This window comes from Podarcis muralis, chromosome 4 (genome assembly GCF_964188315.1).
Source record: "Podarcis muralis chromosome 4, rPodMur119.hap1.1, whole genome shotgun sequence".
Taxonomy (NCBI): domain Eukaryota; kingdom Metazoa; phylum Chordata; class Lepidosauria; order Squamata; family Lacertidae; genus Podarcis; species Podarcis muralis.
In genome coordinates this window covers 75001315-75029262 of record NC_135658.1, presented here as the reverse complement: position 1 = coordinate 75029262, position 27948 = coordinate 75001315, and the positions used below count along the sequence as shown (strand labels likewise).

General features: G+C 41.0%; 4 protein-coding genes across 7 annotated transcripts; 2 read left to right on the top strand and 2 right to left on the bottom strand.

Annotated features, from left to right (window-relative positions):
* The first annotated feature begins 242 nt into the window (after positions 1-242).
* TXNDC9 (thioredoxin domain containing 9) lies at positions 243-6429 on the top strand. The gene is made up of 5 exons (XM_028727889.2): positions 243-570; positions 2286-2495; positions 3459-3577; positions 4014-4268; positions 4821-6429. Exons 2-5 carry the CDS (start codon positions 2319-2321, stop codon positions 4939-4941), a joined length of 672 nt encoding a protein of 223 aa, XP_028583722.2. The 5' UTR covers positions 243-570; positions 2286-2318; the 3' UTR covers positions 4942-6429.
* A 2540-nt stretch (positions 6430-8969) lies between these two features.
* On the bottom strand, positions 8970-14603 carry MRPL30 (mitochondrial ribosomal protein L30). The gene is made up of 5 exons (XM_028727890.2): positions 14449-14603; positions 13516-13590; positions 11042-11188; positions 9247-9320; positions 8970-9149 (listed from the first exon to the last, which is right to left on the bottom strand). The coding sequence occupies exons 1-5, from the start codon at positions 14500-14502 to the stop codon at positions 9014-9016; spliced, it is 486 nt and encodes a 161-aa protein (XP_028583723.2). The 5' UTR covers positions 14503-14603; the 3' UTR covers positions 8970-9013.
* Positions 14604-14655: 52 nt separating this feature from the next.
* Positions 14656-20980, top strand: MITD1 (microtubule interacting and trafficking domain containing 1). 3 transcript variants are annotated; one of them, XM_028727885.2, is made up of 7 exons: positions 14659-15007; positions 16669-16770; positions 16893-17029; positions 17110-17196; positions 18812-18927; positions 19798-19858; positions 19944-20980. In XM_028727885.2, the coding sequence occupies exons 1-7, from the start codon at positions 14887-14889 to the stop codon at positions 20037-20039; spliced, it is 720 nt and encodes a 239-aa protein (XP_028583718.1). In that variant the 5' UTR covers positions 14659-14886; the 3' UTR covers positions 20040-20980. The 3 variants fall into 3 exon arrangements, with proteins under 3 accessions (XP_028583719.1, XP_028583720.1, XP_028583718.1); XM_028727886.2 differs by lacking the exon at positions 17110-17196 and having other exon boundaries at positions 14656-15007; XM_028727887.2 differs by lacking the exon at positions 19798-19858 and having other exon boundaries at positions 14657-15007.
* A 740-nt stretch (positions 20981-21720) lies between these two features.
* On the bottom strand, positions 21721-24280 carry LIPT1 (lipoyltransferase 1). Of its 2 annotated transcripts, none has more exons than XM_028727884.2 (2): positions 24159-24280; positions 21721-23240 (listed from the first exon to the last, which is right to left on the bottom strand). In XM_028727884.2, exon 2 carries the CDS (start codon positions 23000-23002, stop codon positions 21887-21889), a length of 1116 nt encoding a protein of 371 aa, XP_028583717.2. In that variant the 5' UTR covers positions 23003-23240; positions 24159-24280; the 3' UTR covers positions 21721-21886. The 2 variants fall into 2 exon arrangements, with proteins under 2 accessions (XP_028583717.2, XP_028583716.2); XM_028727883.2 differs by having other exon boundaries at positions 23962-24274.
* Positions 24281-27948: the final 3668 nt, after the last annotated feature.

Genomic DNA, 27948 nt, shown 5'->3' with positions numbered 1-27948 from the left:
CGGGGATTGCACTGGTAACAACCCACTCGCTACCGCGTTTACTCAGAAATAAGACCCACGGATGATTCATCGGCTTTCTTGCCTAGTAAGCAACCATTCCGCTCTGCACTTAAGAGAGCCACGCCTTTCCAGAGCCCAGCCGGAAGCACAAGGCATTCTGGGCCTTGTAGTTTGTGGCGCTCACGGCACTGCTGCGACTATACCGGCAGCAGTTTCCGCGGCGCCTTGAAATTCTGGCCCAAGTAGTTCCCCCGCAGTCCAGAAACCGTTGCCTCGTGGGGAAGTAACAGCCGGTGTGGCCTCCCCTCGACAAAAACAACCGTTTCTGAGCGTTACCATAGCGACTGATCCCAATTTTAAAAACAACCCGAAAAGCCACTGAGTGGTGACGTGCTGCGCATGCGTAACAACGGCCGCGGACTCTGACGATTAATGCTTGCGTCAACAATAGAGTTTCCGGGTGCCTCACACTCCCTTAAGACGCAGGCGTAGGCGGCCGGCCGGTAGCGGAGTCCGTGGAGAGGCCTGGGAGGGTGTTTTTCGGGCGCTAATTTGCCTCAGGCTTCCGCAGTGAGTATAAGAGCGGGACAATAAAGACCCGTTTGTGTTTACGCGCGCAGTACGTGTGGTTGCGGCGGTTGCGTTCCTTCCAAGTCCCGCACTGGGAGTGAGATCTGTGCAGCCCCCCTTGAGCAGGCCTTGCTATTCTGTGGGTGGGCGTATCTTTCTGAGTTGCTGGGGCCTCCCCACCCCTTCGAAGGATTTCTCATGACAAAAGGATTCAGCTGGCCCTGCCCGTCCCGTGGCTGCCTTTCTGTGTTAGGGAAAGCAGCAGGGGGTCATAGAATCTTGGAAGGGACCCCAAGGGCCATCTAGTCCAATCCCCTTGCAACGCAGGAATTTCAGTTAAAGGATCCATGACAGATGGCCATCCACCCACTGCCTAAAAAAACCTCCCAAGGAAGGCGAGTCTGCCGCCACCTCTCGTGGGAGTCTGTTCCACTGCTGAACAGCTCTTACTGTTAGAAAGTCCCCCCCCCCCCGATCTTTAGTCAGAATCTCCTTTCTTGGAACTTGAAGCCATTGGTTCAAGTCCTACCCTCCAGAGCAGGAGAAAACTACCATGCTGTCTCCTCCATGTGACAGCTCTTAAGATATTTGAAGATGGCTATCATATCTCCTCTCAGTCTCTTTTCCAGGCTAAACATACCCAGCTCCTTCAAGTGCTCCTCATAAGGCTTAGTTTCCAGACCTTTGATCGTTTTGGTTGCCCTCCTCTGCACATGTTCCAGCTTGTCAACATCCTTCTTGGCCTTTGCCCTGGCTGCAGTGCACTCTCTGTAAACTGGTTTTGAGCCAGGGGGTGCCAACTTGGATGAAATATTGGGGAGGGGAGAGAGTAAGCCCCACCCCACACAGTTGATCACATGGCATGGCACACACACCATTTGAATGGCAATGCCCATAAACTTGGGGGGTTGTCCCCACAAATATTGGGGGGGCTGAACGGGCCTCTGACCCTAGGAGTTGGCTCCTATGTATTAAGCAGACTTCATTGTTGATCTTATGTAAGTAGCTCCGGATCCCTGATTAGCTGAGAAGTGGGGTAAAAATGTTTCAAAGCAGTAAAATAAAACTAGCTGCTGCAAAATGGGCAGGTGCCTAGAGACAATGCATTTCTGTAATGGCTAATAAAGTCGAGGTTTCTACAGTGAAATGTAGCAAGTCTTATTAGTCAGCAGTATATTATGTCCATTTCAAAGCAAAGTAGCATCAAAGTTCAATTGGTTTGCTTTCAACTTTGCATATTACTAATATGGACATAGTTTTATGGAGCATATAAGGATACAAACATTTTGTGAGCCCATCTGTCACTTTCAACAGAAGAACTACAAATGGGGAAAACAACCCAGAAATGGGTTAAAAGGAGGAAAGCAGAATAGGCTGTACAATACTGTCCTGTATCTTCATCCCTCTTCTGCAGAGTGGGTGAAGACAAAACTGCCAAAGATGCTAGAAGAGACTGTATACAAGTGTTTAAATGCTAATTCCTGGAGTCTCCAAGCTGAGATAGGTGAACTGAAATACTTGGTCTCAAAGGATGGTGCTGATATTGTGGACATAACATAAACCTTGTGGAATGAAGAGAATCGGGGACGTGGTTATCTCTGGATATAAAAGGACAACCTGGAGGTGGTGTTGCTCTAGGGCATAAATGCATGAAAAGTGGAGCTTTGATATCATATTGCATCGGAGTCTGGTTTAAAATCTACTCTGTTTTACAGGTTTAATGCGTGTGCCATTTATTTAGGAGGGAAATGTCATCTGAAATGTTTTCAAAAGTTCTAGAAGCTCAATTGCTTCAGACAACAAAGATTGTAGAAGAACAACTTGATGCTGAGATTAAAAAACTAGACAATGTGGATGATGATGAATTAGAAATCCTAAAGCAAAGAAGGCTTGAAGGCTTGAAGAAAGCCCAGCAACAGAAACAGGTAAGTTTCTTGTAGTGGTGTTAACTGTTTAATATTAGTTGTTGTTTTAATATCTGTATCAAATTCACTATCTTGGCAACAGCCCTATAAGATACACCACTATTTCCCTGCTGCAGATGAGAATGAAGATGATAGAATACTAGCTTGCCTAAAGCTGCAAAGTGAGATTTGAAGTAGCTCACACTCATGCAGTCCAATCCCACTCATACTCCACTCCAGAAGAATTAAATGTTATAAATATTGTGTTCTTTATTTTTGTTTTTTATATGGGAAACTGTCCTGAGAGCCTCGGATAAAGGGTGGTATGGAAATTTAATTAATTAATTAATAATCCTGCTGAAATCAGTGGGATTCATTCTGCAGATGTTCATTGGATTGTAGCCTTACCACTCTTTGCATATTTAATCTATCTGAAGTCTTTAACGTGAGTTCAGTGGAATAAGTAAATATGAATAGGATTGCCTTAGTTGTAATCCTATGTATATACTTATTTGGGAAGAAGCTCCATTGAACTCCCTAGAAATTGCATCTAAGTAAATATTCACTGGATGGATATGTGTGTTTGTCACTATGTTACACAGCTTGTTGAAACTTGCATCACATCCATTGGTGTGACACTGGATATGCTGCTGGACAATTATAAATGTTAACGTCACCACCTGATATATTTAAAAATATATTATATAAGGTTAGGAATTGGCAAAGAAGCTGATGTTTAAAGTTTTCTAATATTTGCACCCATTTACCTTGCATGAGCAGGTACTATATGTCAGTAGGGCTAGAAACTGTCTTTGGCCATAAAACTGAATTTTTCAGATTTGTTGGCATTTGTAATTACAGAATAACTGGTGGAATTATGAATATTCCTGATGCTACATAACATTTCAGGGGATGCTTTACCTCTTATGACAACACAAAAATACTTAACTTCAAATGTCTAACATGTTATATTCTTATAAACAGGAATGGCTTTCAAATGGGCATGGGGAATATGTGGAAATCCCCAGTGAGAGAGATTTTTTTGAACAAGTGAAAAGGAGCAATAAAGTCGTCTGCCATTTTTACAAAGATACAAGTTTCAGGTATACTATACTCCTTAGTACACAAATACTTACCAAAATAGGTTGACTGTCCAACAAATAGCATAAGATTTGTTTACAAAACTCCATGGTTATTTGTTATATCGTGAGTATAGTTGGCTGTGCAGATTAATACTTGAAATATTGATTATAGCCTCGACATAACTGCTAAAGTCTTTAGAGACAGCATTGTCCTTCAGATCCACTGTGTTATATTTTTACTACGTCCACTCCCTAGTATCAAGGGCAAAGGGAATGGGAAACTTGGTAAATCTACCTTTTGAGTTAAATATTTAATAACTTATATGCTAACATTATGACCATTTTAATAACAAACTTACTGACAGGTCAAATGCGTATGTTGTCATAATAAATTACTCATTTGCGATTTCTACATTTCATCACTGTAAAGCACTTTGTTTTATTTTCTGTTCCTCAGATGCCTGATATTAGATAAGCATCTAACAGTACTGGCAAAAAAGCACATTGAGACCAGGTTTATCAAATTAAATGCTGAAAAAGCTCCGTTCCTGTGTGAGAGACTTCGCATCAAAGTAATTCCCACACTAGCACTTGTAAAAGATGGCAAAACACAGGATTACGTGGTTGGTTTTACTGATCTTGGTAATACGGATGACTTCACCACAGAGACCTTAGAATGGCGATTAGGTTGTGCAGATATAATCAACTACAGGTAAATAAAATTATCTCTTTTTTGTTTTTTAATATAGCTGGTGCAATATTAAAGGTACTTAAAGCATGGAAAATCAAGAAGGGAATCTTTCTTGCAAGGCATCAAAATAATTCTAAACCCTGAGTATTGATAGTTATATTGTTGGGGAAAGTTTCTTTCTCTGTACACTGATCATTTTTAAGGGGTTTTTTAAAATAATGAACTGGCGTTGCTGCCTTCCTTTAACTGTGAAGCAGCAAGAAATTGTGGAAGGTATTTCTGAACATGTAATACACTTGGTAGGTTACACCTTTAATTCACAAAGAATGAACTAAGTCCCGGCTCTTTTTTTGTAATGATGTACTAGTGAAGGATTCAGGAAGCAGAATATGTGTCCCCTCTGCTGTAACAGTGAGAGAACTACTCTGCTTCAAGCAGTTGTATCCCAAGATAACAGAATCTGGCATTGTGTTTTGCAAGACTTATACTATAAAATGCAGGTGTTGCCTTGGTGGTGTTTTTAAAAAATATCGATTCACATACAGTATTGAAATAACTTTTTCCCCCTTTTAGTGGCAGCTTGATGGAGCCCCCTTTCCAGAGCCAAAAGAAGTTTGGAACCACTTTCACAAAGTTGGATAAGAAAACAATCAGAGGAAAGAAATATGATTCAGATTCTGATGATGATGATTAGATATCATGATCCAGATGTTTATAAATCATCTTTTCTTTGAAGCTTGATACATTTCTAGGAATGTTTTATAGAGCTGTTTGTTTTCAGTACATTTGCATATAATGCTCATTTTCTAAAACTGTTTTATACAACTCATGAAAAGAAACTGAATATTTTTTTCCCTCGGGGTGACATTTCTAGGTGAAAAATCTGAGCTCTTTTGAACTGCGTCACATAAGACATGACTTTAAAGCATTTTGTTAATTATAAAAATAGTCCCTTTAAACTACATTTTTAGTACTTCATTTGCCATTGGAAATATTAATGAAGGACTTCTGTCAAGAATTGTTATAAAACTATTCCAGAAGTAGTGCATTAATAAAACTGTTGCTTGTCTGATAATGCCATGTGTATGGCATGGTATTGCGTAACTTAACATTGCACTGCATATTATGAAACCATCTTAGCCTCTTTAAAAGAATTAAGTCTACCAGTTGTCTACACTGCATGTTAAAGCTGAATCAGCAGGTAAATATCACATGGCAAAACTATATTGAACTGGAGTACAGGCTAGATTTTTTTATTTAAAAAAATCAGAGTGAAAATTGGTGTTTGCTTTTTCTCTTGATGTGAATGCAGTTTAATACAATTTCTTGCACTGTTGTTCTTCAGTAATAGGCATATTTTCCAAGAGAATCTCTTTCGTCTGGGAATACTAAAATTCCCTTGGGAATCTGTGACAGTCTAGCTCCTAGGTAGGTGAATGAGCTTTTCCTTTGTACTTGTAAATGCCCATAGTTGCCAAAAAGTTTTAGTATATCTACATTTTGGGGGTGTTGAGATAAAGCCCAGTTGGTTCAGGAAATAAGAGAACCTTGCCTGTGAATCTCTACTTGTGGCAAATGAAAGAAAATGGCTTTCTCTTCTGTCAGAGGGAAGCGAGCAATGTTGCAGCATGCTACTGAATCAGCATGAAGTCACCAGTGTTAAGTTGTTAGTTGTGTGCACAGGTCTTGGTTCAGTAGTGGCTTTCTCTGTTTTTCCTTTTGAGGGAGGTGAGGAAACTGCCTCAGTGAGGGGTGAGTGGGCATATTGAATATCCACCATTAACAGGCACACCTTATCTCAGTAGAATGCACAGCTGTGCTCCAACATTGCTTGCTTCTCTCTACTGATAGAAGTAATGGGCAAGCTATTTCTAGAAGTTATAAAAGAAGCATTTATTACGAAGATCCAAAAGGATGGGGTAATGAGAAGGATGTATCTAAGATGGATTGAAGGCAGGTAAAAGGGGGGGGGGAAGGGTTTCAGTGTAGTGTTTTGAGTCTACTGGATAGGCATAGTTGGTAGGCAGAGTCTCTGTGTCCCAGCAAATTCTGGATATTGGCTGCCACAGGAGGTGTAAAACCGATCTGGCTCTTTTGCACAGTAGTCAGCAATATTGTTCTCTTAACGAAGTTTTTTTTTTTAACATTTATGTAAATGAAAATAAAATTATTTGAATTCTAAGGGCTAAGTGCCTGTGTGTGTTTTTGCTAATCCTGCTTTATTCCTTGGAGTGTTGCTAAGCCTTTTCCACTGAGGCACACTAGTATGCCACAGAAAGCGGGGGGGGGGGGGGGGGAGTGTGTGTCTGAATTTTTCAAGCCACTATGCTCAATATGTTCACAGAAATAGGGCTGCAGCAATACTGAATGGGGTCTTCCTGATCCAAACAGCACAAGGAAAGCAGCCCTATTTCTGATATATGGATAGTGATGACACTCAGGACTGGGTAAGGACAGATGATTTCTTGATGAAGCCTGCGCTACAACTGACAGGTACGGGACACTGCCACATCCAAAATATCACAGTCCCATCTTCAAGCCCCAACTGGCCCCTTCAAAAGTTGCAAGAAGGATGTCGGACTCCTGCATGTTATCTGTGGAGGAAGCATTCGGAAATGATAACTGCGCACCAACAATGCTATCCAAAGTGGTTACAGGTTCTACTGCCTCGCGCGTGTGAAGTGTAGAATGGTTTTGGAGTGAATGCAGAAATGATGAGAAGAAATTACATTTTTAAGCTGCCTATCATTTCCTCAATGCAAGTTCCTCTGAACACTGTAGATGTTCTAAGGCAGAGGGGGGTAAAACTAATGACCCAAACTACTAGTAGTGACCAGCCTGGCTTAGCTTGTTAACACGATCTTAACCCAGGGGCTGTGTTTGGCAGTTTAATTCCCCCCACCTTGATGAATTCTAACACTTATTGGACCCAGGAATTTGGGGTGTCTTGCACTCCATGAACTCGTAACAGTATTGACTACTTGCTGAGGTCACATCTCACTTGAAGATTGCATAAGCAATCTTCACTTTTTCAGATGGGTTACCATATTGATAGATTACACGTGGAAACACTCTCAAGCATTTGGTTATCTTTGTGATGACCTGCTTGTGTCTCTACTCCCTGATGCTTTTATTTTTAGCCATCATGGCTAACTGCTAATGCAGTCATCTCCAACTGGTACCCTCCAGATGTTTCACACTACAACTCCCATCAGCCCCAGCAAACAGAAGTTGGGGAAGTTTGAGCTAACGTGTCCCTCTTTTTTATATATTTTAAATATCTTTGTCAGGAGCCAGCAAATGACAATGAACTCTTACAAGTTTTAGAAAGTGTTTCCTTTCGTCTACTCTGAAGTTATTGCTAATCACTTTACTGATCTCGAGGTGTAACACTGAAAAACTCATTAATTACAGACCTCCTAATTTCATCTCTTGCCTTATCTCCATACAGCCATTTGTGTACACCAAAAAGCACCAGCTGGTTTGAAGGCAGATGTGCCAACATCTGTTAATATTTAAGTTGCTCTTCTGCCTGGTGATATTTCCAGGGAAAGGGATAGTCTGTTGATTAATACCAAACTTGGCTTTTGATTACTCTAGCAGAGCACACTTCAGCAAGGTTCTATTCTACAATGGATGATGGAGTCATCATTGCTCCCAACCTGTTTCAGCCCATTTAGACTGTTTATGTGTATAAAACATTAGCGCAAAAGAATCTTTTCAGCCATAACATGTGCACGGTGTTGGTAAATATATTGCTCAAAAGTTTCCAGTCGTTCTCCTCACGCTCCTGCTGCTGCCACCATGAGGAAGGAAAGAAACCTAAGGCAGGCCTTTGTGGTGCATGCAAACCAACACTCATGATTTGTTTTCCCCAAACGACAATGGCCAAGCCAAGAACCAACCTTGGCTTCCATTCTTGGTTTATGAAACAGAAAGCCAGCCTCTGGTTTGTTTCCTTCCCAGCACAGCAACAGCAACAAGGACTTATATGAACCTTAGCATGCACTGAAGTCACTCATTTTATTTCTGCCTAAATCAGGAATAATGAATACATTCCATATTTCAAACAGTGTATTAGACAAACTGTTACAGGGAACCAAGTTTCTTCAGGAGTTTATAAAGAATTCCTCATTGAAAATAAAAATGAAGAGAGTTTGTCCATGCATTGAGTTTCTCCTACAGTATACTGCTGGATGGTACTGGGTTGGTTTAGTGTACATTTTCTATTAAACATAGAATAATGAGGTGGTCATGCTTTAGGCTACAATCCAAGTCCCCTTTATGTTCAGAGCTTGGTAGTGAGACAACCATCATGCTCTGCTGCTGCTTGTCTGGGGTTCAGTTTGGCTGGCGTCCCAGTGAGGTGCATCTAAAATGAGAATCCCAAAAAGAAATAAAGCAGAAGCACACAAAAAAAAAAGGGGGGGGGAGGCAAGAAAGGCTTTTATTAACCCTACAAATTTCAGGCTCCATTGGTGGTTCTTCAGGGAGTTCCTTAGCAGATAAGACATTGTGAAAAAGTGATCGCTGGCGGTAGAAACGTTTGAGACCTACTATGGTGCTTCCAATAGGCAAACAGAAAAAGGAATTATGTACACATACAGTCACGCTTGATGAAATGCTTGTATAATCAGCATTAGTACTAGCCACGTTTGATTAATCAGTCAAATAAAGCCTTGACACAGTACAAGGGATGGGTAGATGAGCTCCCCAATCAAATTTCAGTTTAAAATTACATTTATTGTACAGAATGCCACTACACATTACAAAGCATCAATCTTTTTCTGTTCCGGTTCTTTTAGACGACGGCGAATTATTAGTTCACCTGCACAGTTAATAAAGGTGTCAGACATTTCTTCTTCAGATGGAATTCCATAGGGTAGCTTTAATGGTTTTATACTATAGGAGCGGAGGAGGAAGCAGAAGAGACAAAATACATTAGTGCTGTTCTACAAAAGCCATTTTAAAATGCTTTTGTCAAGAAGAGTTAACTAACCTTATTAGATGTTTAATCACTTTCAGTTTTTCATTCACAGAAGGGATGTTTTTATGCACTCTTAGCTCATATCTCTGTAGATAAGCAGATTTTATAGAAAAGTTCACTTTCACAGAAAAGTTCAGTTCCAAACACATGATTGCATACACACACAGAGAGCTTGCAGTAGTAGTTGCAGTGAGTGTGCTATTCTTAAAATATAACTGACAATCCTGCATTACTTCAGGGGTAGCCAATGTAATACCCTGCAGATCATCTAGTTGAACTCCAGTTTCCATCAGCTCCAGCAAGACTAGCCAGAGGTCATGGATAACAGGTGTTATCCTTGATAACAACATCTGATTAGCATTACATTGGCTGTTATTGCATTACTTGGTGATTTATATTATTCACATATATTGTCCTTCATTCTGTGAGAGCCTAAAAAGGTGAATTCATCCATGAAAATTTAATAAAAATACAAAAGGTGGTATCCAGTGTTAGCAATACTCAGAGTAGGAGCACTGAAAAAGTCCATTGATTTCAAAGGGTCTACCCTGAGTCTAATACTGGATAGCACCCTATGCCAATGAAAGGTATAGTTTAAGAACCAAAGATTAATATAGGAGGAAATATCAGTATTATACTTCATCTCTTCTTGTCATCCTCTAATAAAAAAATTAATGGTTCAGGGGAAAATAAATACAGTATAATTCATTCCTTTTTAGCTCACACATATTTTAGTACAGGATCATTTCTGCTAAAGTTCATGGTACACTGTATATGTGCTACCATATTTAGAATGTCAAAATTGTGATAAATAGCAACCACTTAGATAAAGGGGTGAACTAAGATGAATTAACTGACTGCTAAAAATTCTGATTGGATCTCTACACCCCTCCTCAGCAAGAGAGAACCACACTCAAAACCAGGCTTTCATGTGTAGATTCCTTTACTTAATCAGGGACAAGCTTCCAACTGCGGCTGCTTATATGCACTGCGGCAAGACATCCAGATGCAAAGCATCTACTTGTCTTGCATGGCAGAATGTGAATGTATGTTCCCACATGCTCTCAGGCAACTGGTTGCACAACAAAATATACCTAGTATGGCTTTGAAACTGCTTTTTCATGGATATCTAACAAGTGATTTACAAGCTGAGAACAGGATAATGATGCATAATGATGCACAGACATGGAATGCCTCAGCTGGGTTTTTGGAAAGTTGCTAGGCAACCTCCACCCCACTCTCCCAGGTAGTTCCAACTGCCCACCCCCGACCCAAAGATAAACAGAAGCTGCTATGAGTGCACTTCTGGGCTCCCCTCTCCTCCCAATGTAGAAGATTGCACTGCTGTAGCATGTCAGAGCAGGCATTAGGGAGCCATTGGTGAGAGTTCCTACCTCATTCTGCTCTGATCAGGAAGGTTTGGCTGGCGCCTTTGTTAGATACTGAATATAAACTGAATATAAAGGCAACAGATATCAAACCCATTTTTAACGATTTACCGTTAACTAATGTGGATCTTCCACAAGAGACTGCAAAGGGACTCAGCAGATCATTTAATTTAATACCTTGCCCTTGCCCTGAGCTGAAGTTGTTCTACCCTTGATCTCTGAAAGACTCCAAACCTGTGTAAATTTACCAAGGAGCAAGTCTTATCTAATATAGTGGGACATATCTGAATAAACATGTGTAGGATTGGGCTGTATGTTTTAATGCCAGAGAGAGATAATTATTTACTGGGCTTTCCCCCTATAATATAATATATATAATATAACAGAGCGTCCCCGCAAAATGCTAATGTATTTTATACTTTTTCCAATCCAAGAGATTTGATGATCTCTTTTTCCCAATAAGGACGCCTTCTTCCACTTCTGACTCTGGTCACAAGGTGCAGTTTATGGGGCTGCTGTGGATCACCCCCATATTTTTCATGATCACCAGGCCGCGGCTGAAATACCTAAAATAAATTCAACAAAAGCAGGCTTCAGTGATACAGTTATCATTAGCTGAATAGTATACTATATCAGTAGTTGTAAAAAGGTAATTTGTAGCAAAGTAGTTGAAGACAGCAGAGGAATAAGTCTGTATCAATACTTTTTTTTAGCAAAATGATACTGTACTAAAATATGTGTGAGCTAAAAAGGAATGAATTATACTATTTGTATTTTTTCCTGATCCATTTATTTTTTATTAGAAGATGACAAAAAGAGATGAAGCACAATATTGGTATTTTCCCCTCTATTAATTTTTGGTTCTTAAACTATACCTTTCATTGGTATATGGTGCTATCCAATATTAGTGATACTCAGAGTAGACCCTTTGAAATCAATGGACTTGAGTATTTCTTTCAGTGCTCCTATTCTGAGTATCACTAACGTTGGACACTCCTTCATTGCAGGTTTCTAAAGAGAGGTTGGATGGCCATCTGCCAGCGATTCTTCAGCTCTGATTCCTGCACAGAGTTGGACTTGATGACCTTTGGGATCTCTTCCAACTCTACAATTCTGTGATTCTATGTGTAGCACATCTACATTTAAATTCTATGTACTGTACACTTACCTGGGGGTTAAGCCCCACTGAATACAATGAAACTTCTGAGTAACATGCATATAAATGAATTGTAAACAGTAGAACATGGACCTGAAGAAGTTTTTTTACAAGAGAATTTGATATGTAAATATACCGTATTTTTCGCACCATAGGACGCACTTTTTCCCTCCTAAAAAGCAAGGGAAAATGTGTGTGCGTCCTATGGAGCGAATGCAGGGGGGAGGCAGGCGGGGAAAGCCCCCAAGAGCCGCACACAAGCTTCGTGCGCTCTTGCGGACTTTTCCCCAGGAGGGAGAAGGGACTGACTGGCTGCATCAGTCCCTTCTCCCACCTCCCAGAAAACCCAGGAGAAGACGCGCAGCCCCTTTAAAGAGCTGGCGGCTTCTACCGGTTTTGCGGGAGGTGGGGGAATCGTGTAAGCAGCTCCTCTCCCACCTTCCTGCTTCAAAGCAACCACGGAGGAGGGAAAGAAGGGGACCATGGATACTCCGCTGCTCGTGGCTGCAGCGAATTCCCTCCTCCCGGGCTCCCTTTGAAGCAGCAAAGTGGGAGGGGAGCAGCTTACACTCGTGTAAGCAGCTCCTCTCCCACTTTCCTGCTTCAAAGCAATCACGGAAGAGGGAAGGAAGGGGACCATGGATCCTCTGCTTGCGGCTGCAGAGGATTCCCTCCTCCTGGGCTCCCTTTGAAGCAGCAAAGTGGGAGGGGAGCAGCTTACATTCGTGTAAGCAGCTCCTCTCCCACTTTCCTGCTTCAAAGTGGAGGGAATCCACTGCAGTTGTGAGCAGAGGATTCATGGCTCCGCTTCCTTCCCTCGAAGCAGGGTGTGGGGGTGCAGGGGGGAAAGAGGGCAGGAAATAGATGCCAGGCAGGAAGACACAACCACACTTTGACAACTGGAAAGTCCACCTCAGCCTCCCCAGATTTCCACTGAGACCGCCAGGCTAATCTCGATGGCCATAAGTCTGGCTCAGCATTATTAACTGGACTTAGATAAGCCATGGTTCCCCTTCCTACCCTCCTCTGAGGCTCGATTTAAAGCAGCAAAGCGAACAGGAGCCGCCCGCTTTGCTGCTTTAAATAGTTTAGTGCAACATTGATTCAGAATATTTTTGTGTGTGTTTTCCTCGTCTAAAAACTAGGTGTGCCCTATGGTCAGGTGCGCCCTATGGTGCGAAAAATACGGTATGTGGTAAGGCAGACATACTGGTCAATGATTCTTGGAATATCTCATATAATATTTGTATGACATTTTACAATTTAGCTTTGAGATGCTTCCTCCCAAAAGGTATGAGACGCTAACTATCTGTAGCTCCACTGTACAGTGGTACCTCGGTTTACCAACTTAATCCGTTCTGGAAGTCCGTTCTTAAACCAAAACCAGTCTTAAACCAAGGCGTGCTTTCCCTAATGAGGCCTCCCGCCGCTGGTGCCCTTCCACCATTTGGATTCCGATCTTAGACTGAGGTAAAGTTTGCAAACCAGGACACTACCTCCAGTTTTGCGGAGTTCGTAAACCAAATCGTTCGTAAACAGGACTATTCTTAAACCGAGGTACCACTGTATTGTTTACTTTTCTCTCTTATCCTTTCGCTTATTCTATTTGTCCTTTTTCGAGGTCTGTAATCGCTTTCTCTACTTAAGTGACAAAATGAAAAAAGGCATATTTTATGAAAATAAATAAATGAAAGAAAATGAAATATTAATTCCGCATCCCCACAACACAAAGCTTACCGATTCGGGAATTCTTGACCTTGTAAATTTCTGCCTGATCCAGGTGATTGATTCCACTCTGTATTTTGCAAGACTCTGGAGCAGGAAGGAAAGACAATATTTTATTGCATAGGCTAACTACAAGTTATAATCTACTAATTCCTTTATCATTTTTTTGGTTCTTCAAGTGCACTTCCAATACTAACCCTAATAGCAAGCAAATCCACAATTACTGACATTATTATTAGACACTAATATGACATTTTTTGTTTGTTTGCTTTTTTAAAAAAGTCAGGTTATCAAACATTTTTTTTTCTTACAATGCAATATGAGGAAGAAGCCCAGAAAAAAACAACAGTTAATGAAATGAGAGGTCACATGGGGTCAAAAGTCATGTCCCATATACATATATATTTGGATAGCGTTCTCCCTGGACAGAGCAGGAAGAGAAATGACACCTTGTAGATGTTCAGAAGCACATCCGTGCTAATTACTACCAACATTTTCCAAAATCAAAACCTGACATTGGCACCATCAAATTGGGGGGGGGGGGGGGGGGCTAAATGGCGGCCGCCAACACCAAGGAATACGGAAACTTGAAGCATTCATAGAATCATAGAACTGGAAGGGATCTCGGAGTTCCATCTAGCCCAGGGGTCAGCAACCTTTTTCAGCCATGGGCAGGTCCACTATCCCTCAGACCATGCGGTGAGCCGGACTATATTTTTTTTTTGGGGGGGGGGGATGAACGAAATCCTATACACCACAAATCACCCAGAGATGCATTTTAAATAAAAGGACACATTCTACTTTTAGGTTGCCTACCCATGTTCTAGCCCAACCGCCTGCAATGCAGGAATCTTCACTAAATAACACACCACGGGGCCAAAGTGCGGTTATCGACGCGCAGGACAGCACAATAGGTCCCCCCCCCCCTTTCCCCGCGTCCCTCACCTGCCAGGCAGCAAAAGGGTTCCCGCCCGCAACTCTGCCCAGCAACGCCGCCATGTTGAAACCACCGGCCTCACTCCCCCAGCGTTCTAAGCGAGGCAAGGACGTCGCTCGGCTCGACCAATCAACGTCAGCGCCGCGTCCTCCTCCTCCTCCTCCTCCTCCTCCTCTCTAGGAAGCGGATGCGTCCGAAGGAAAAGGAAAGTCTAGGAAGATCGCATCTCTATGGGCGCGCTCTTCCGCCCGCTGGGCGCGCTACCTTTCGGTTTCCAGTTCTCAGGAATCACGTGACAGGCGGCGGGCGTGGAATCCTGCTAGTTACAGGTTTGCTTGGGTCGCCTTGGGGACTGGTGTCTCCCGGAGGCTTGCCCCTCTCCCCCCATTACGGCGGCGAATCGCCCTGCTAAGCGAGGACCCCGACGCCGTGCTTTCCCAGCGGCCATGGAAGACCCGGCGGTGCTGGTGCTGAAGCGGGCGGTGGAGCTGGACTCGGCTTCTCGCTTCCAGGAGTCCCTTGTTTGCTATCAGGAAGGGATTGACCTCCTGATGCGGGTCCTCAAAGGTGAGACTTTTTCTTCCTCCCCGTCGCTCCCTGCAGGTGGATTTCCCTGTTAGATGCGGTCTGAAGGCAGAGTGCGGCAAAGTCCTGGGTGCGCTCGGAGCAAGTCCCTTGGGAACCTGTGTGACTTCCGAGGAAATGCGTATGGGATCGTGGAGCCCATTATCTGTTTAAATAAAGTCATCCTGCGCTGTTTGTAAATGAGTATCTGAAGAAGTGTGCATGCACACGAAAGCTCATACCAGTAACTAACTTAGTTGGTCTCATAAGGTGCTACTGGAAGGTATTTTTTTATTTTGTTTTGTTTAGGAACACCCTGCTTATGAAATAATATGTAGATTTTTAATTTTTAAAAATACTTATTATCAGGTTTATATACTGCCCTATACCCGCAGGTCTTATTTTTCATTCATACTTTTCAAATTTATACATTTCACTAATTTTACTATCATTTTGACATTTCAAACCTTGACTTCCTTCCCCTTCTTTCTGGGTTCCTTAATTTGTTTTTAATATCTTCTGCGTAGCCAAATTAACTTAATTTACTCATTCATCTTCTTTACATATATACTCTTATAAAACTGCAGGATGTTACAATAATCCTTCCAATGTTTTTATCTGTTTATTACTTATCTATAAATTTTCAAGAAACCATTTCCATTCTTTTATAAAAGATTTGTTATCTTGATTCCTTATTCTTCCGGTAAGTTTCGCCATTTCTGCATATTCCATAAGTTTTTGTATTCATTCTTCTATACCTGCAGGTCTTAGGGTGGTTACAGGGAAGCTTTTAATGTTTAATAGGTTATTGTATTTTAATATTCTGTTGGAAGCCACCCAGAGTGGCTGGGGAAACCCAGCCAGATGGGCGGGGTATAAATAATAAAAAATTATTATTATTATTATTATTATTATTATTATTATTATTATTAAAATCACAATATAAAAACACAAAATACATAATCAAAATAAAAACAACCCAATAACCTCCATCCTCCCCAACACATTTTAAAATGGCATTGGATGCCAATCAGCCAAAGGCCTGGTTAAAGAGGGACAAGGAGCCACTGCCAAAAAGGCCCATTCTCGTGTTGCCACCCTCCAGACCTCTTGTGGAGGAGGCACACAAAATAGGGCCTCAGATGATCTCAGGGTCTGGGTAGGTTCATCTGGAAAGAGGTGGTCCTTGACGTATTGCGGTCCTGAGCCATTTAAAGCTTTATAGGTCAAAACCGGGACTTTGAATTGGGCCCAGTACCTTAAAGGTAAAGGGACCCCTGACCATTAGGTTGAGTTGTGACCGACTCTGGCGTTGCGGCGCTCGTCTCGCTTTATCGGCTGAGGGAGCCGGCGTACAGCTTCCGGGTCATGTGGCCAGGTATTCATAACCCTTTAGTCTATGGTCCTTTAGAAGGGTGAACAAGATAATGAGGGGCCTGGAAACCAAGCCTGATGAAGAACGGTTGAGGGAAATGGGTATGTTTAATCTGGGAAAGAGAAGATAATGATAGCCATCTTCAAATATCTAAAGGGCTTGTCATGAGAGTTGGGTACCAGTCAGTTCCCCTGTTGTCTGCATGCAGGTCTTAAATTTAAAGTGAAAGGAAGGGAGTTGGTGAACTATTTTTTTCATTGTCTTTCTGCATCTTGTATTCTGTTTTCAGCAACAAAAGATCAGAAGAAAAAGGCTCATTACAGAGACAAAATAACAAGTTACATGGACAGGGCAGAAGAGATTAAGAAATATATTGAGAAAGAGAAAGAAGGTATGAAGCTGTAATGTAAGTTTCATTATTATGGCTGTGGAATTATATATTGTATTTTTTTTTTCATTGAAAGATTCCATACTGCATTTTTTTTTCAAAGTGAAAAGTTTTCTTCTTTTTAGATGGAAAATACCACAAACAAATTAAAATAGAAGAAAATTCAAAAGGTTTCAGCTATGAAAAACTGTTCCAAGAATATCTTAATGAAACTGTTACAGAGGTTTGGGTTGAGGACCCTTACATTAGGCAAGTCCATCAGGTAAGACATGTTTGATTTATATACTCAAAATGATTTCTTCTTTTCCATCTAAAAAATTAATCTTATTTACTTATTTACAGTTGTACAACTTCTTAAGATTCTGTGAAATGCTTGTTAAAGGACCATGCAAAGTGAAAACTATACATCTTCTTACTTCTCATGATGAAGTAAGTATTTTACCCTGACTGCAGTCCACTTACTTGGATTGTGTCCCAAGGAATTCAGTGATACTTGCTTTTGAGTAGATGATGATGATGATGATAATGATAATAACAGCAACAGCTAGACTACCAGCTCTCCAAACACTCTTAAATATGAAATGCATAGGGTTGCAGTGTTGTCCATATAAAGTTGTACTTACTGAAGTTAAGCAGTTACTGTAATTGCCATGGCAAAAGTAAAAAAAGGATTTGCTTTTGCCAATGCATTTTTCAGTTAACATTTTGCTAACAGTAATAATATACAGTGGTGCCCCGCAAGACGAATGCCTCGCAAGACGGAAAACCCGCTAGACGAAAGGGTTTTCCGTTTTGGAGTTGCTTCGCAAAACGAATTTCCTATGGGCTTGCTTTGCAAGACGAAAATGTCTTGCGAGTTCCTGCAGGGTTTTTTTCCTCCCCCCCCCTTTTCCCAAGCCGCTAGGCCGCTTATCAGCTGATCCACTAAGCCGCTTATCAGCTGATCCGCTAAGCCGCTAAACAGCTGATCGCTAAGCCGCTTAACAGCTAGCCCGCTAAGCCGCTAATAGCGCTAAGCCGCTAATGGGCTTGCTTCGCAAGACGAAAAAACCGCAAGACGAAGAGACTCGCGGAACGGATTCTTTTCATCTTGCGAGGCACCATTGTATTCTGGATTCAGAATGGGTCTGAAATTAATATGCTATCTTTTTTCTTTCTGAGGATACCGGTCTATTTCTGACAGATATCTTCAACAACTCAATAGTGAGGGAAACAAGATGGAAAAGATTGTTATATTTTGCACCTAAAAGTAGACACTTTTTGTACTGGGGAGATTGTTTTAGGGTAAGAGGAGGCTTGCGAATAGCCACTCATCAAATTACCTGTGTTTACTAACAATAGGGAAATAAGACGTTTTTATTAATTAGAAGAGAATGTTAATTAGAAGAAAATTATGTTGTGAACCGCCCTGAGATCTGTGGATGAAGAGCGGTATACAAATTTAAATAATAGTAATTAAATTTAGGTAATTATAATAAAGGAAACTGCTTTATACTGATTTAGACGATTGCTTGATACTGTCTATTGATTAGCCAGACTCTTGAATGTTTCAAGTCGTTTCTCAGCCTTCCTGGAGATGTGAAAAATTGAACCTGGGATGATATTCATGCAAAACATGTTTTTTACAACAGGGTGGTTCTTCTTTCAAGCCATCAGTGCTACAAATGACATAATTTAACTGTGTTTGGAGAGCTAGTAGTCTAGTTTTTAAAAAACGTGTGAATAATCTTTTATGGACTTCATCGCAAGTCTTAGTTTGAATCCATAGAAGTGTGTGTAGGTGGGGCTTGGTTTGGTGTGTGGTGTTTTCATCTTTTGTCCTATGACATCTAGCCTCTTAACTTTTACTATCTACCAAACATACACATTCCATTTTGTAAGATACTTTGCAGGAATTATGATTAACGTTAAATTTGAGTATCTGCATTAGTAAAAGTGAAAATATTGAAGAGGCTTATTCATTCTGAGAAATACGACCAATATGAATTTACAGTATGTCGGCCATTATCTTTATTTGATTTGTAAAGCAAACAAATCTTTACAGGGCAATGAAAAGAGTCAACAAATGACTATCCTGGAAGAGATACAACAATCCCTGAAAGATTTTGGCGTTACTCTGGATGTATCATACTCTCCGTCAATACACGATCGAGAAATTAGGTTGGTGACATGTGCATAAAATGTTCCACATTGTCTAAGATACAGGTGGTGATAATCAACTAAATCATAATGATAGCATATCCGTTGAAATCAATTGATAACATTTATTCCAGCAGCTCAACCCTGAGAATGACTAACGGTGGCTATCGCCCATATAATTGATTACTAAGACTGTTATCCTAATTCCACTTACCTGGAAGTAAGCCCCGCTGAATCCAGTGGGGTTTACATTTGAGTAAACATGGTTGGAATTGCAGCCTAGGTTTATCTTCAAACCTTAGAGTTGTCAGTTCAGGTTCTGGAAATTTGTTAACTTTTAAGAGTATTTAGCAGTGGTGTCTCCTGCCAACTGTTCAAATTACCACTTGTCCCCCTGCCTGCCTGCTGCTGAACAAAAATTACTACAGCAAGTCAAATGATGGGAAGAGCAGTCAAAATATTTATATGCACACCTGCGGTTAATATATATTTAGCAGGTAACTGTTCGTTTCAACTTTGCATGCCATGGAGAGGCAAAGATGGCCTACTTCATATATTCTCCACCCCCCTCCCCCTTAGGCTTCTATTGGAGTGTCTGCTTCATGTGAAATGGTATTTGTATGGGAAAGGGCTGACACTTGCATCACTCCTCCATGTTGCAAATTAAGACCATGCCCTGCTATGAACATCGTTGTTAACTCAATTGGAACAACTTGAAAGTTGCAAAGATTGAAATTGCCAACTATCATCTGTTCTTTGCTCATTGTGCTCCCTGAGCTTTTTACATATTAAGAGTGCTGTGAAATTATTTTCTTTCTCTTGTTAACCTTACATATGTCTAGTTTCTATATTTTTGAGGGAGCACTTCTCTTTTTTGCATTTAACACACAGATTCAACAATGGATGGATGATTAAAATTGGAAGAGGCCTTGATTATTTTAAGAAACCACAGGTGGGAACTGAATAGAAAAATATAAATTTTAAAATAAATTTGAATTGCTGAATGACTTAATTGTAGAATAATTTGTTTTCCACAGGGTCGTTTTTGCCTTGGATACTGTGATTTTGATTTGAGACCATGTCATGAAACTACAGTGGACATCTTTCACACTAAACATACAAAGAAAACATGACCCTAAGTACCCAAACCAACCAGTCTCACTGGTGTGTTTGTTTTTTGAGCAAGAGCTACTTTATTCCACTACATCCACTATGAATTTTTGTAAAGTAAACTGATTGTATTTTTTTTAATTTAAAAAATCTGCACATCAGCCTGATAGCTTATCTAAACAAAATGTCATGTTTACCCCCAGAGTAATGAACTGTCGGTGAAGATCACAATTCTGATTTACTTCCTTGTGCTGGGCTATCTGATTTGCTTCCCATACCATGTGGAAGGATACTCTAAAAAGCCTCTGAAGTAAAACATTTGACTACTGCATTTGTCTCTTAACAGCTACAATTCAGAAAAACCTGATTGGTGCACAGGAAAGAACTGTGCATATAGCTGGAAGATTTATAGAAGTTTTCACTACAGCCATTTGCACTGCATATAGATTTAAATTTTAAAGTGAGAAGTTGGCTGTTTCTTCACCATGTGGTAGAAGTGTCAAAGAAACCCTCTGTCAGCATTTTCCTCTTATTTTCACTGGGCTGGATTCAGACTAAATTAGTTGTGCTTTAGTCCCATACATAGCCATGGGACAAGTTAATCATGACTAACTTAAACTTGGCTAATTTCAGTTAAACTAAAGATGTAACTAGCTTAGTCTGGACACACCCCATATTAACCTCAGGGACCACCCACAAGTTAAACAGGGACGCTGATGGTTCCCAGGCTATATTTCAAGAATCACTGAACTAAGCAAGTAGCAAAAATCTTCCAAACTCAGATATTATACGCATCTTAAATGTGTGAAAAAGCAGCTAACTTCCTTGAGGATCAAAACTGGTAAGATGGTACAGCTATGTGTAATAAAGCTGTCCACTTAATATGCTCAAGGAATTTGGAACCGTACAGGGAGCTTTTGCCTTATATGCCAATTCTGAAGAAACAGAATTCTGGGGGGGGGGGGGGGGGGGAGTTATGCAGCTTCTGTCACAATAACAGGCAGGTGTCACCACGCAACAATGGAGTTTCCCACATTAGGGGAACCCCAGACCGGCATAATACAGACACGTACGTTTTTATCTTTCACTGTGGATTACTTTTGAGGAGAGGCAGAACTCTTATAAAGGAAAGCAACCCAGACAGACACAGGCTTCGACATTCTAGAATCAGCACAGCAAGATTGAGCACTATGCCAACCTGTCAACAATGGGAGAAGGCAAGAACATTCCTGTGAACCTCCATTAAATGGTGGCCTCTTGGTTAATCCCTATGTTCTAGGTCTCTCTTTTAAAGCCACCTCCTAATAAACGGCTAGGAAGTATTTGGTCACCAAAGTCTTAAATACATTTACATTGGCAATTGACTTAAGTAGAAGTTGCTTTCAAGTAAATGGGCTTAGGCTCTCGAGCTAACAATGCCTAGCATGATTCCTCTATTTCATGCATGCCATGTCTTACTAGAACTGGGAATTCGGAAGGCATAAATTGACTTTGTCTTGAATATCTAAGTTCATGTTTTTAATGCAATACTATGCTATGTTTCTTTCTACCAGTATTTTTATTTTGTTTTATACTATTTGCAAGCCGTTGTATGATCCATTTGGGCAAGTCTGTAGGATGCTAACTTTAAGAAATAAATATGTAAATTTTAAAAGAGAAGACTTCTAAGGACTGGTGATAACCATTTTTTAAAAAATGACTTGATTAACAAGTTTGTATTTTTTTATTTTCTTTATGTTTTAATAAAAAGTGAATTTGTTTACATTCAGCAGTCTATTACTTCACTATTAAATTTCACGTCCGGCCAAGTCCTTAAAACCCTCTGCTAGAATAAGACTGTATTGATAAAGGATTGATGATCAGGAATCAACTACATTAGAGATACTATATTCTCACACAAGAGATTCCACTTGCTGTGTATCTTGTAATCTGTGCATGTTCTCATCAAAGCAGCTGCTACTGCAGTGGTTTCATTTGGACAGAATTTGCTGCCAATAAGATGGTTTTTCAGTTCATCACACATGATTGGTGGCAACCAGAAGGGAGGCACATCAATGTTGCAAGTTTCAATCTTTCCATTTTTTACATCCACATTTATCTTCATTTCAAGGCAAGATTGTTCATCAACTATATTAAAGGATGTGCTAATACTGAACTTTGGTGTTTTGCCATATAGCCAATCCCAGGATTGCAGTTCTTTTGCTTTGTTATTAATTCCAGGGAATTCCGTTTCATCAGCTGGATTTATTTCAACAATATGGTTATCAGTTTGGTGGTATGCAGCATATTCTTCTGCAATGGCATCAATGAGCATCTCACAAGTTAAAGTAGGCTCTTCTTCAAAGAGATTTTTCACTAAGGCAGGTACACTTGGCGTGGCATTGCTTTTTATCCCATTGTAAGGACTTTTGAGCACGGTTGATAAAATAAATTTATCAGCACTGCAGAGCAGGGTGCAGTGGTGATAAGCAGAAGTCCTTCCTAATTTTGCAGCCGTTCCTGAGATTTTAAAAATCCCATTTAACAAGAGGTCGTATCTCTCTGTAGCCTCCACATCTAATTGGGGCCGCAGGGCTTTCAATGCTTCAACCACTAGTTTTAAATTTTCCATTCTTTTGTACTTCTTCCTATTTGTAAAGAAAGTGAGATTGATGTTGCCAGGATCATGGTAAACTGTTCCTCCCCCACTTTTTCTTCTAGCTAGTTTTATACCATTCTGTCTCATGAATCTGAGATTACATTCCTGCCAAGGATTCTGATGTCTACCAATCACTACAGTAGAAGAATTTCTCCAAAGGAAAAGAATGTGTCTGTTTTCAAAATTCATATTATCATGGATCCAATCTTCTAAAGCTAAATTCTGATAAACATCCTGGGAAACAGACTGCAGGATCAGTCCTCTTGTTGCGCATTTGAAGCCAGCAGCTGGAACTTTGAGGACATTGTGTAACTGGAAGCATTTCCTCAGAGATGACCGGATTATCATGTTTTAGTCTAACAAAGCAATCAAAACAGCATAGGGTGATACACGTTTTGCATAGTCCCTTTCAAAACCCTTTCAAAATATCATGTTTGTTTCATTGGAAAATCCTTTAAAACAATTCTGTTGAATCAGATTTTTTAAAAAGACTTATTTCTCCTTTCTGACAAGTAGATAATAGTGTTTTATATGACTGAATAACATGCAGAAATTGCCTATTCCAGTTGTGTGTTTTATTGACCACCTAAGGGAAAAAACACAGAATTCATTGTTTACCCTCAAATAGCTCGTATGAGAGGCTATAAAAGATTTGCTAGGGTAATTTGTGGCTTTACGTTAATCATTGTAATCCTTTGAAATACCAAAAAGGTATTATTAGTTATTAGGCCTTAAGCTACAAAGGAAACAATACATTTCCTCCCACTCTCATTAATTTCACAGCCCAGCCATATATGCCAAACTGGCGCAAACGGATTTTCAGCATTCAACTTTTGATATACCACAGGTTTCCACTCCCTGTATTGGGATAGCACCAAGAATAAAGCGTGCGTGGCAAACGTTTTCAGTTTTGCGCTGCACCACAATCACCCTGGGCAAATTGCAGCAGTTGCTTCTGTGGTCAGAGACTATATTTTTGCAGGTCCTGATGGAGACCAAGGCCAGGCTGTGCACCCGAATAAGCTTTGTTCCATGCTGGCAGGCCTGGCAATGGAGATAGAAAAGGCTCATTCTGCGACCCACCCGCTCGAATTAAACTGAATGCAACCTTGCTAGGACAAAAAAGCAAACCCCCATCGAGCTACATGGGGCTCTGCGGATGGGACTGCCGCCCAAAGGCACCCGACCCTCTCAAGGACACCTTGCCCAGCTTCCGCGGGGCGCCACCGCGAAGATGGGAAGAGCATGGCAACAGAAACCCCTTCCAGCTTCTCCCAGCGCGCCCCGATACCCGTCGCCCTACTTACTGGGGATCAGCTCCCTTTGCCCACGCGGGACGCGAATTAAGTAGCCAGGCGGTGGCCATAGATCTAGAAATCAGGAGCAACGCGCGCAGATCTACATAGATCCAATAAATAGTGAAGAGTCGCAAAGTCTGGATTGGGTTGCTCCCCTTCAAAAAGTGTGCGTCTGTTTCTAAAGGAACTTTCGCCACTGCTGGTACCTTTGGGCGGACACTCTGCTGCGCAACAGCTACTCCGAAATCCTTGATTTCGCCAATTGTTTTCCATTGAGCAACACACATCCTTGTCAGAAGGTCCCGGAAGTTGCCTATACAGTACAGGATTAGAGAGAGACTATGGTTTTTGTCCAAATGTAGTCGCACAAAATTCCTTCCGGGTGCGCACAATAGAACCCGCCTGTGAGTTCCTATCAGGAGTGCTCACTTCTTACCGGCAAAAAAAGTGGCATATTTCAAACAGTGAAAATCCAGACAGAAAAGTTGCTTTTGGCACAATTGTTGAGCTTTTTACTTTTTTGTCCAATATTGCAAATCGCAACAAAGCTGTTTTGGAGCTATTTTTATGGAGGCACTGCCGACACGGGCTGCCATACGTCCGTACTTTCCCGGATATTTAGATGCCTTCCTACCACTGTTGTTCGCTCCCCAGCAGTTTCCATGGCACTTAACGGCATTTTTCTTATTAGCGGGCAGAGGGGCGGGAGTAGATGCTGTGGAAGAGCATTGAAGCGCACGGATATTTGCAGAGAAAGGCTGTCATTTGCATCGGCACTGTAATGGTTTTGCCATTCTCTGTTGCCCTGAAGCAGACAAACCAGCCCGACAACATGAGAATCCGTATCCAAAGATTTGGCTCTTAAGCTCTGTTTTTGTTTTTCTTTCTTTCTGAATATAAAATAGCAAAGTCTTATACCATAAATATAAATTGGCAAAAGCATTTTAACAAATGTCATTGAACATCCGTTATTTCCAAACCATCATTCTCTTTAACAAACTTTTGAGAACCGACTACATTATTAGAACTAGCTTCTGAGGGAGTGCCTATATTATTTTGTATCCCTTCTGGTATATTTTTTCCTGTGTTTTGGAAAAAGCCAGTCATAGGTCCTAAACTGATTTCCTCAGTGTTTTGAAATAAATGGTCATTTGAGCTTGGAGTTCCAATATTTGTGTCATTCTGTATTATAGATACTGGTGTCTTCGTTTTACTACAACAGTTCCCCATGGTGTAGTTACCATGCAGATATCAGAAACAATGCAAAGTCAGTGATGGTGGTCTTCAGGGAGACTGCTGCATAAACCCTATGCAAAAAAAACCCAACAAAATACTATTAGAATAACTGAAGAAATTCCATTAACTAACGTGTGATTCTAGCAACTATGCATTTTGTTTCTGGAAGAAATATTAAGATGCAGGAAATTTAACATTCATTTTACTTAAATGAACAAACACAAAGAATATGGCCCCTAATACACACAAAAAAAAAACACTGAAAGTGCAGGACAAATGAACAATATAAGTAACAGTGGTTGTTATTAATGGAAATAGCAATACAATATGTATTAACAGCAGGGTTTTTATTCAACTGGAACTCACTGGAACTTAGTACTGTACCTCTCAGGTGGGTGCCATTGCCATTATAAGAGAACAAGGGAGACGTTCATGGTGTGTTCCAGCACCTCTTTTTCTATACAAATAACACTGGTTAACAGTACAGTGGTACCTCGGGTTAAGTACTTAATTCGTTCCGGAGGTCCGTTCTTAACCTGAAACTGTTCTTAACCTGAAGCACCACTTTAGCTAATGGGGCCTCCTGCTACTGCCGCGCCGCCGGAGCACGATTTCTGTTCTCATCCTGAAGCAAAGTTCTTAACCTGAAGCACTATTTCTGGGTTAGTGGAGTCTGTAACCTGAAGCGTATGTAACCTGAAGCGTATGTAACCCAAGGTACCACTGTACTGTAATTCAAAAAGTCCATTTGGGAACTTCTGTGCTTTGGTGTGGTTTAGGAGTTTGGGTGTGCAATCCAAGCTTGTGCAGAATTTTGGCAGTATTAACAAAGAGAACCAAACATTATTCATTAAACATATCAATAACACAGCCCGTTGTGTAAATTGATAAGCAAGGTTATAAACATACTATAGTTGACAATGGGTTGTAGACTCAGTTGCTTGTGAGAATAGAGTACATCTCACTAAATGTACTTCTTGTCTTCCATACAATTTTGGATGAGGCTCTAGTCTAGGGTATGAATGGAACCTCATTATATTTTACCTGAAGCATCACATATCCAAGGCAAAATTACCTTTGGTATCGCTCTGTAACTTCAGCTCTGGCTTCTCACATTGTATAGTATAGTAATCCTGGGATGCTGAACCACAATCCTGGAGGCAGAGGCGTCTTGCCCATAGAGGCAAGTGGAGCAGGGCGCCAGGGCGCCAAGTTCTGGAGGGCACCAGGGAAGAGGCAGAGGCCGGGCGTGGCGCCTCCCAGCATCAGCTCACTGCCCTTGCCCGCCTCACTGAAGCAGTACCGCGCCTGGATCCTCCGCCTCTTCCCCATCAGAGGAGCCGCCCTCCAGCTGCTGCCCACCTCCTCCAGCACCGCAAAGGTCAGCAACTCTTGGAAACGGGGTGGGGGTGGGGGGTGGTACGCCCTGCCTGAAGGGCAAATGTGGCCCTTAAACTCTCTGCACATCATCCTCTCCTCAGCCACACTTTCTCTCACCAGGGCACACCTCTCACTGCCCCTGCTTTGTATTCTTGTCTTAAATGTTTTTGCCTGGCTGGAATATGTCCTTGAACTCTGATATGCTTCTTGCTTACATGGATAGTGGTTGGGGAGGGGTGTGCATGTGTGTTTAGAAACTAGCCTATTGTACTAAGGTAAATTTCACATTAATTGCTCTATCCACTTTAGTCTGTGACCGTGAACACATTTGTCCCTAGTCCCACCCACCACCGGCACATGGCCCCTGGAAGATGGCCCAGAAGTGTATGCAGCCTTCAACTTTCACAATGTTTCCTACATTCAATCTAGACAATACGGCCTAATCTGTTATAAGTTTTAAGTATGCAGCATCTTATATTGGTTCAAGGAGTTTGGCTGTATTGCCTTTAAGGTATGGCAGCCATATAATTTCATAATTTTATACTATTCTGATCTCCTTGTATCATCTGAATACTACTATTCATATGTTATTCATACATACTACTATTCATATTTTGACCAAACTGCGGGAGGTAGTGGAGGACAGAGGTGCCTGGCGTGCTCTGGTCCATGGGGTCACGAAGAGTCGGACACGACTAAACGACTAAACAACAACAACACTATTCATATACTATAATACCCAGCAACTCAGTTAATTGTGTTAACTGAAAGAAGGCATCAGTTTATTGCTTTGTTTGTATCATTTTAATTATTTGCATAGATGACCACTTTGTTTCCACATTCTATAGCGCAACTATAGACCATCCTTATTTCTGTCATGAAAGGAGCCAGTTATCACATGTTCTTGTTACCCCCCCCCCATTATATCACTTCTTTAAGCGCTTCTTTAAGGAGGAAAATTATATTCTGCTGCATTTCCCCTCAATTCAGCTGATAACTTTTATCTACAAAGCATGTTGCTATTCTCCTATGTCTCCAGAACCTGTTAGCTGCTCTACAGACGAAAACCAACTTTTGATTATCTGAATCCATGTATAAAACATGTTGTTTAGTATATATTTGATATCAGTTCACCCATCAGCCTGTAAGATACTATGTCTATAAAATGTTACTTAATTTATAAAAATATTTAAAAGTACAAAACTATGTCTATACTATTGCTGTTTAATGTGCCTTGAAATTACACATTGCTGTGCAATGTGACATGAAATCCAGCCTCTATTTGTGAGGTAAATGCCACAGAGCACCTCATTTTTTTATTGTATCTGAGAGCAGTAAGAGCAAACTGTAATTGCTACTAACCTGTCAGAGATAAGCATC

What these genes read in the sequence shown, in the direction of transcription:
- TXNDC9 (XM_028727889.2), top strand. Translation starts at nt 2,319, where the DNA reads ATGTCATCTGAAATGTTTTCAAAAGTTCTAGAAGCTCAATTGCTTCAG. An exon ending in TACAAAGATACAAGTTTCAG is followed by an intron (nt 3,578 to 4,013) that starts GTATACTATACT and finishes TCTGTTCCTCAG; the next exon opens with ATGCCTGATATTAGATAAGC. An exon ending in GCAGATATAATCAACTACAG is followed by an intron (nt 4,269 to 4,820) that starts GTAAATAAAATT and finishes TCCCCCTTTTAG; the next exon opens with TGGCAGCTTGATGGAGCCCC.
- MRPL30 (XM_028727890.2), bottom strand. Translation starts at nt 14,502, where the DNA reads ATGGCGGCGTTGCTGGGCAGAGTTGCGGGCGGGAACCCTTTTGCTGCC. An exon ending in ACCCTTTTGCTGCCTGGCAG is followed by an intron (nt 13,591 to 14,448) that starts GTGAGGGACGCG and finishes TTCCTGCTCCAG; the next exon opens with AGTCTTGCAAAATACAGAGT. An exon ending in GGTCAAGAATTCCCGAATCG is followed by an intron (nt 11,189 to 13,515) that starts GTAAGCTTTGTG and finishes AATTTATTTTAG; the next exon opens with GTATTTCAGCCGCGGCCTGG.
- LIPT1 (XM_028727884.2), bottom strand. Translation starts at nt 23,002, where the DNA reads ATGATAATCCGGTCATCTCTGAGGAAATGCTTCCAGTTACACAATGTC.
- MITD1 (XM_028727885.2), top strand. Translation starts at nt 14,887, where the DNA reads ATGGAAGACCCGGCGGTGCTGGTGCTGAAGCGGGCGGTGGAGCTGGAC. An exon ending in TATTGAGAAAGAGAAAGAAG is followed by an intron (nt 16,771 to 16,892) that starts GTATGAAGCTGT and finishes TCTTCTTTTTAG; the next exon opens with ATGGAAAATACCACAAACAA. An exon ending in ATACACGATCGAGAAATTAG is followed by an intron (nt 18,928 to 19,797) that starts GTTGGTGACATG and finishes TTTAACACACAG; the next exon opens with ATTCAACAATGGATGGATGA.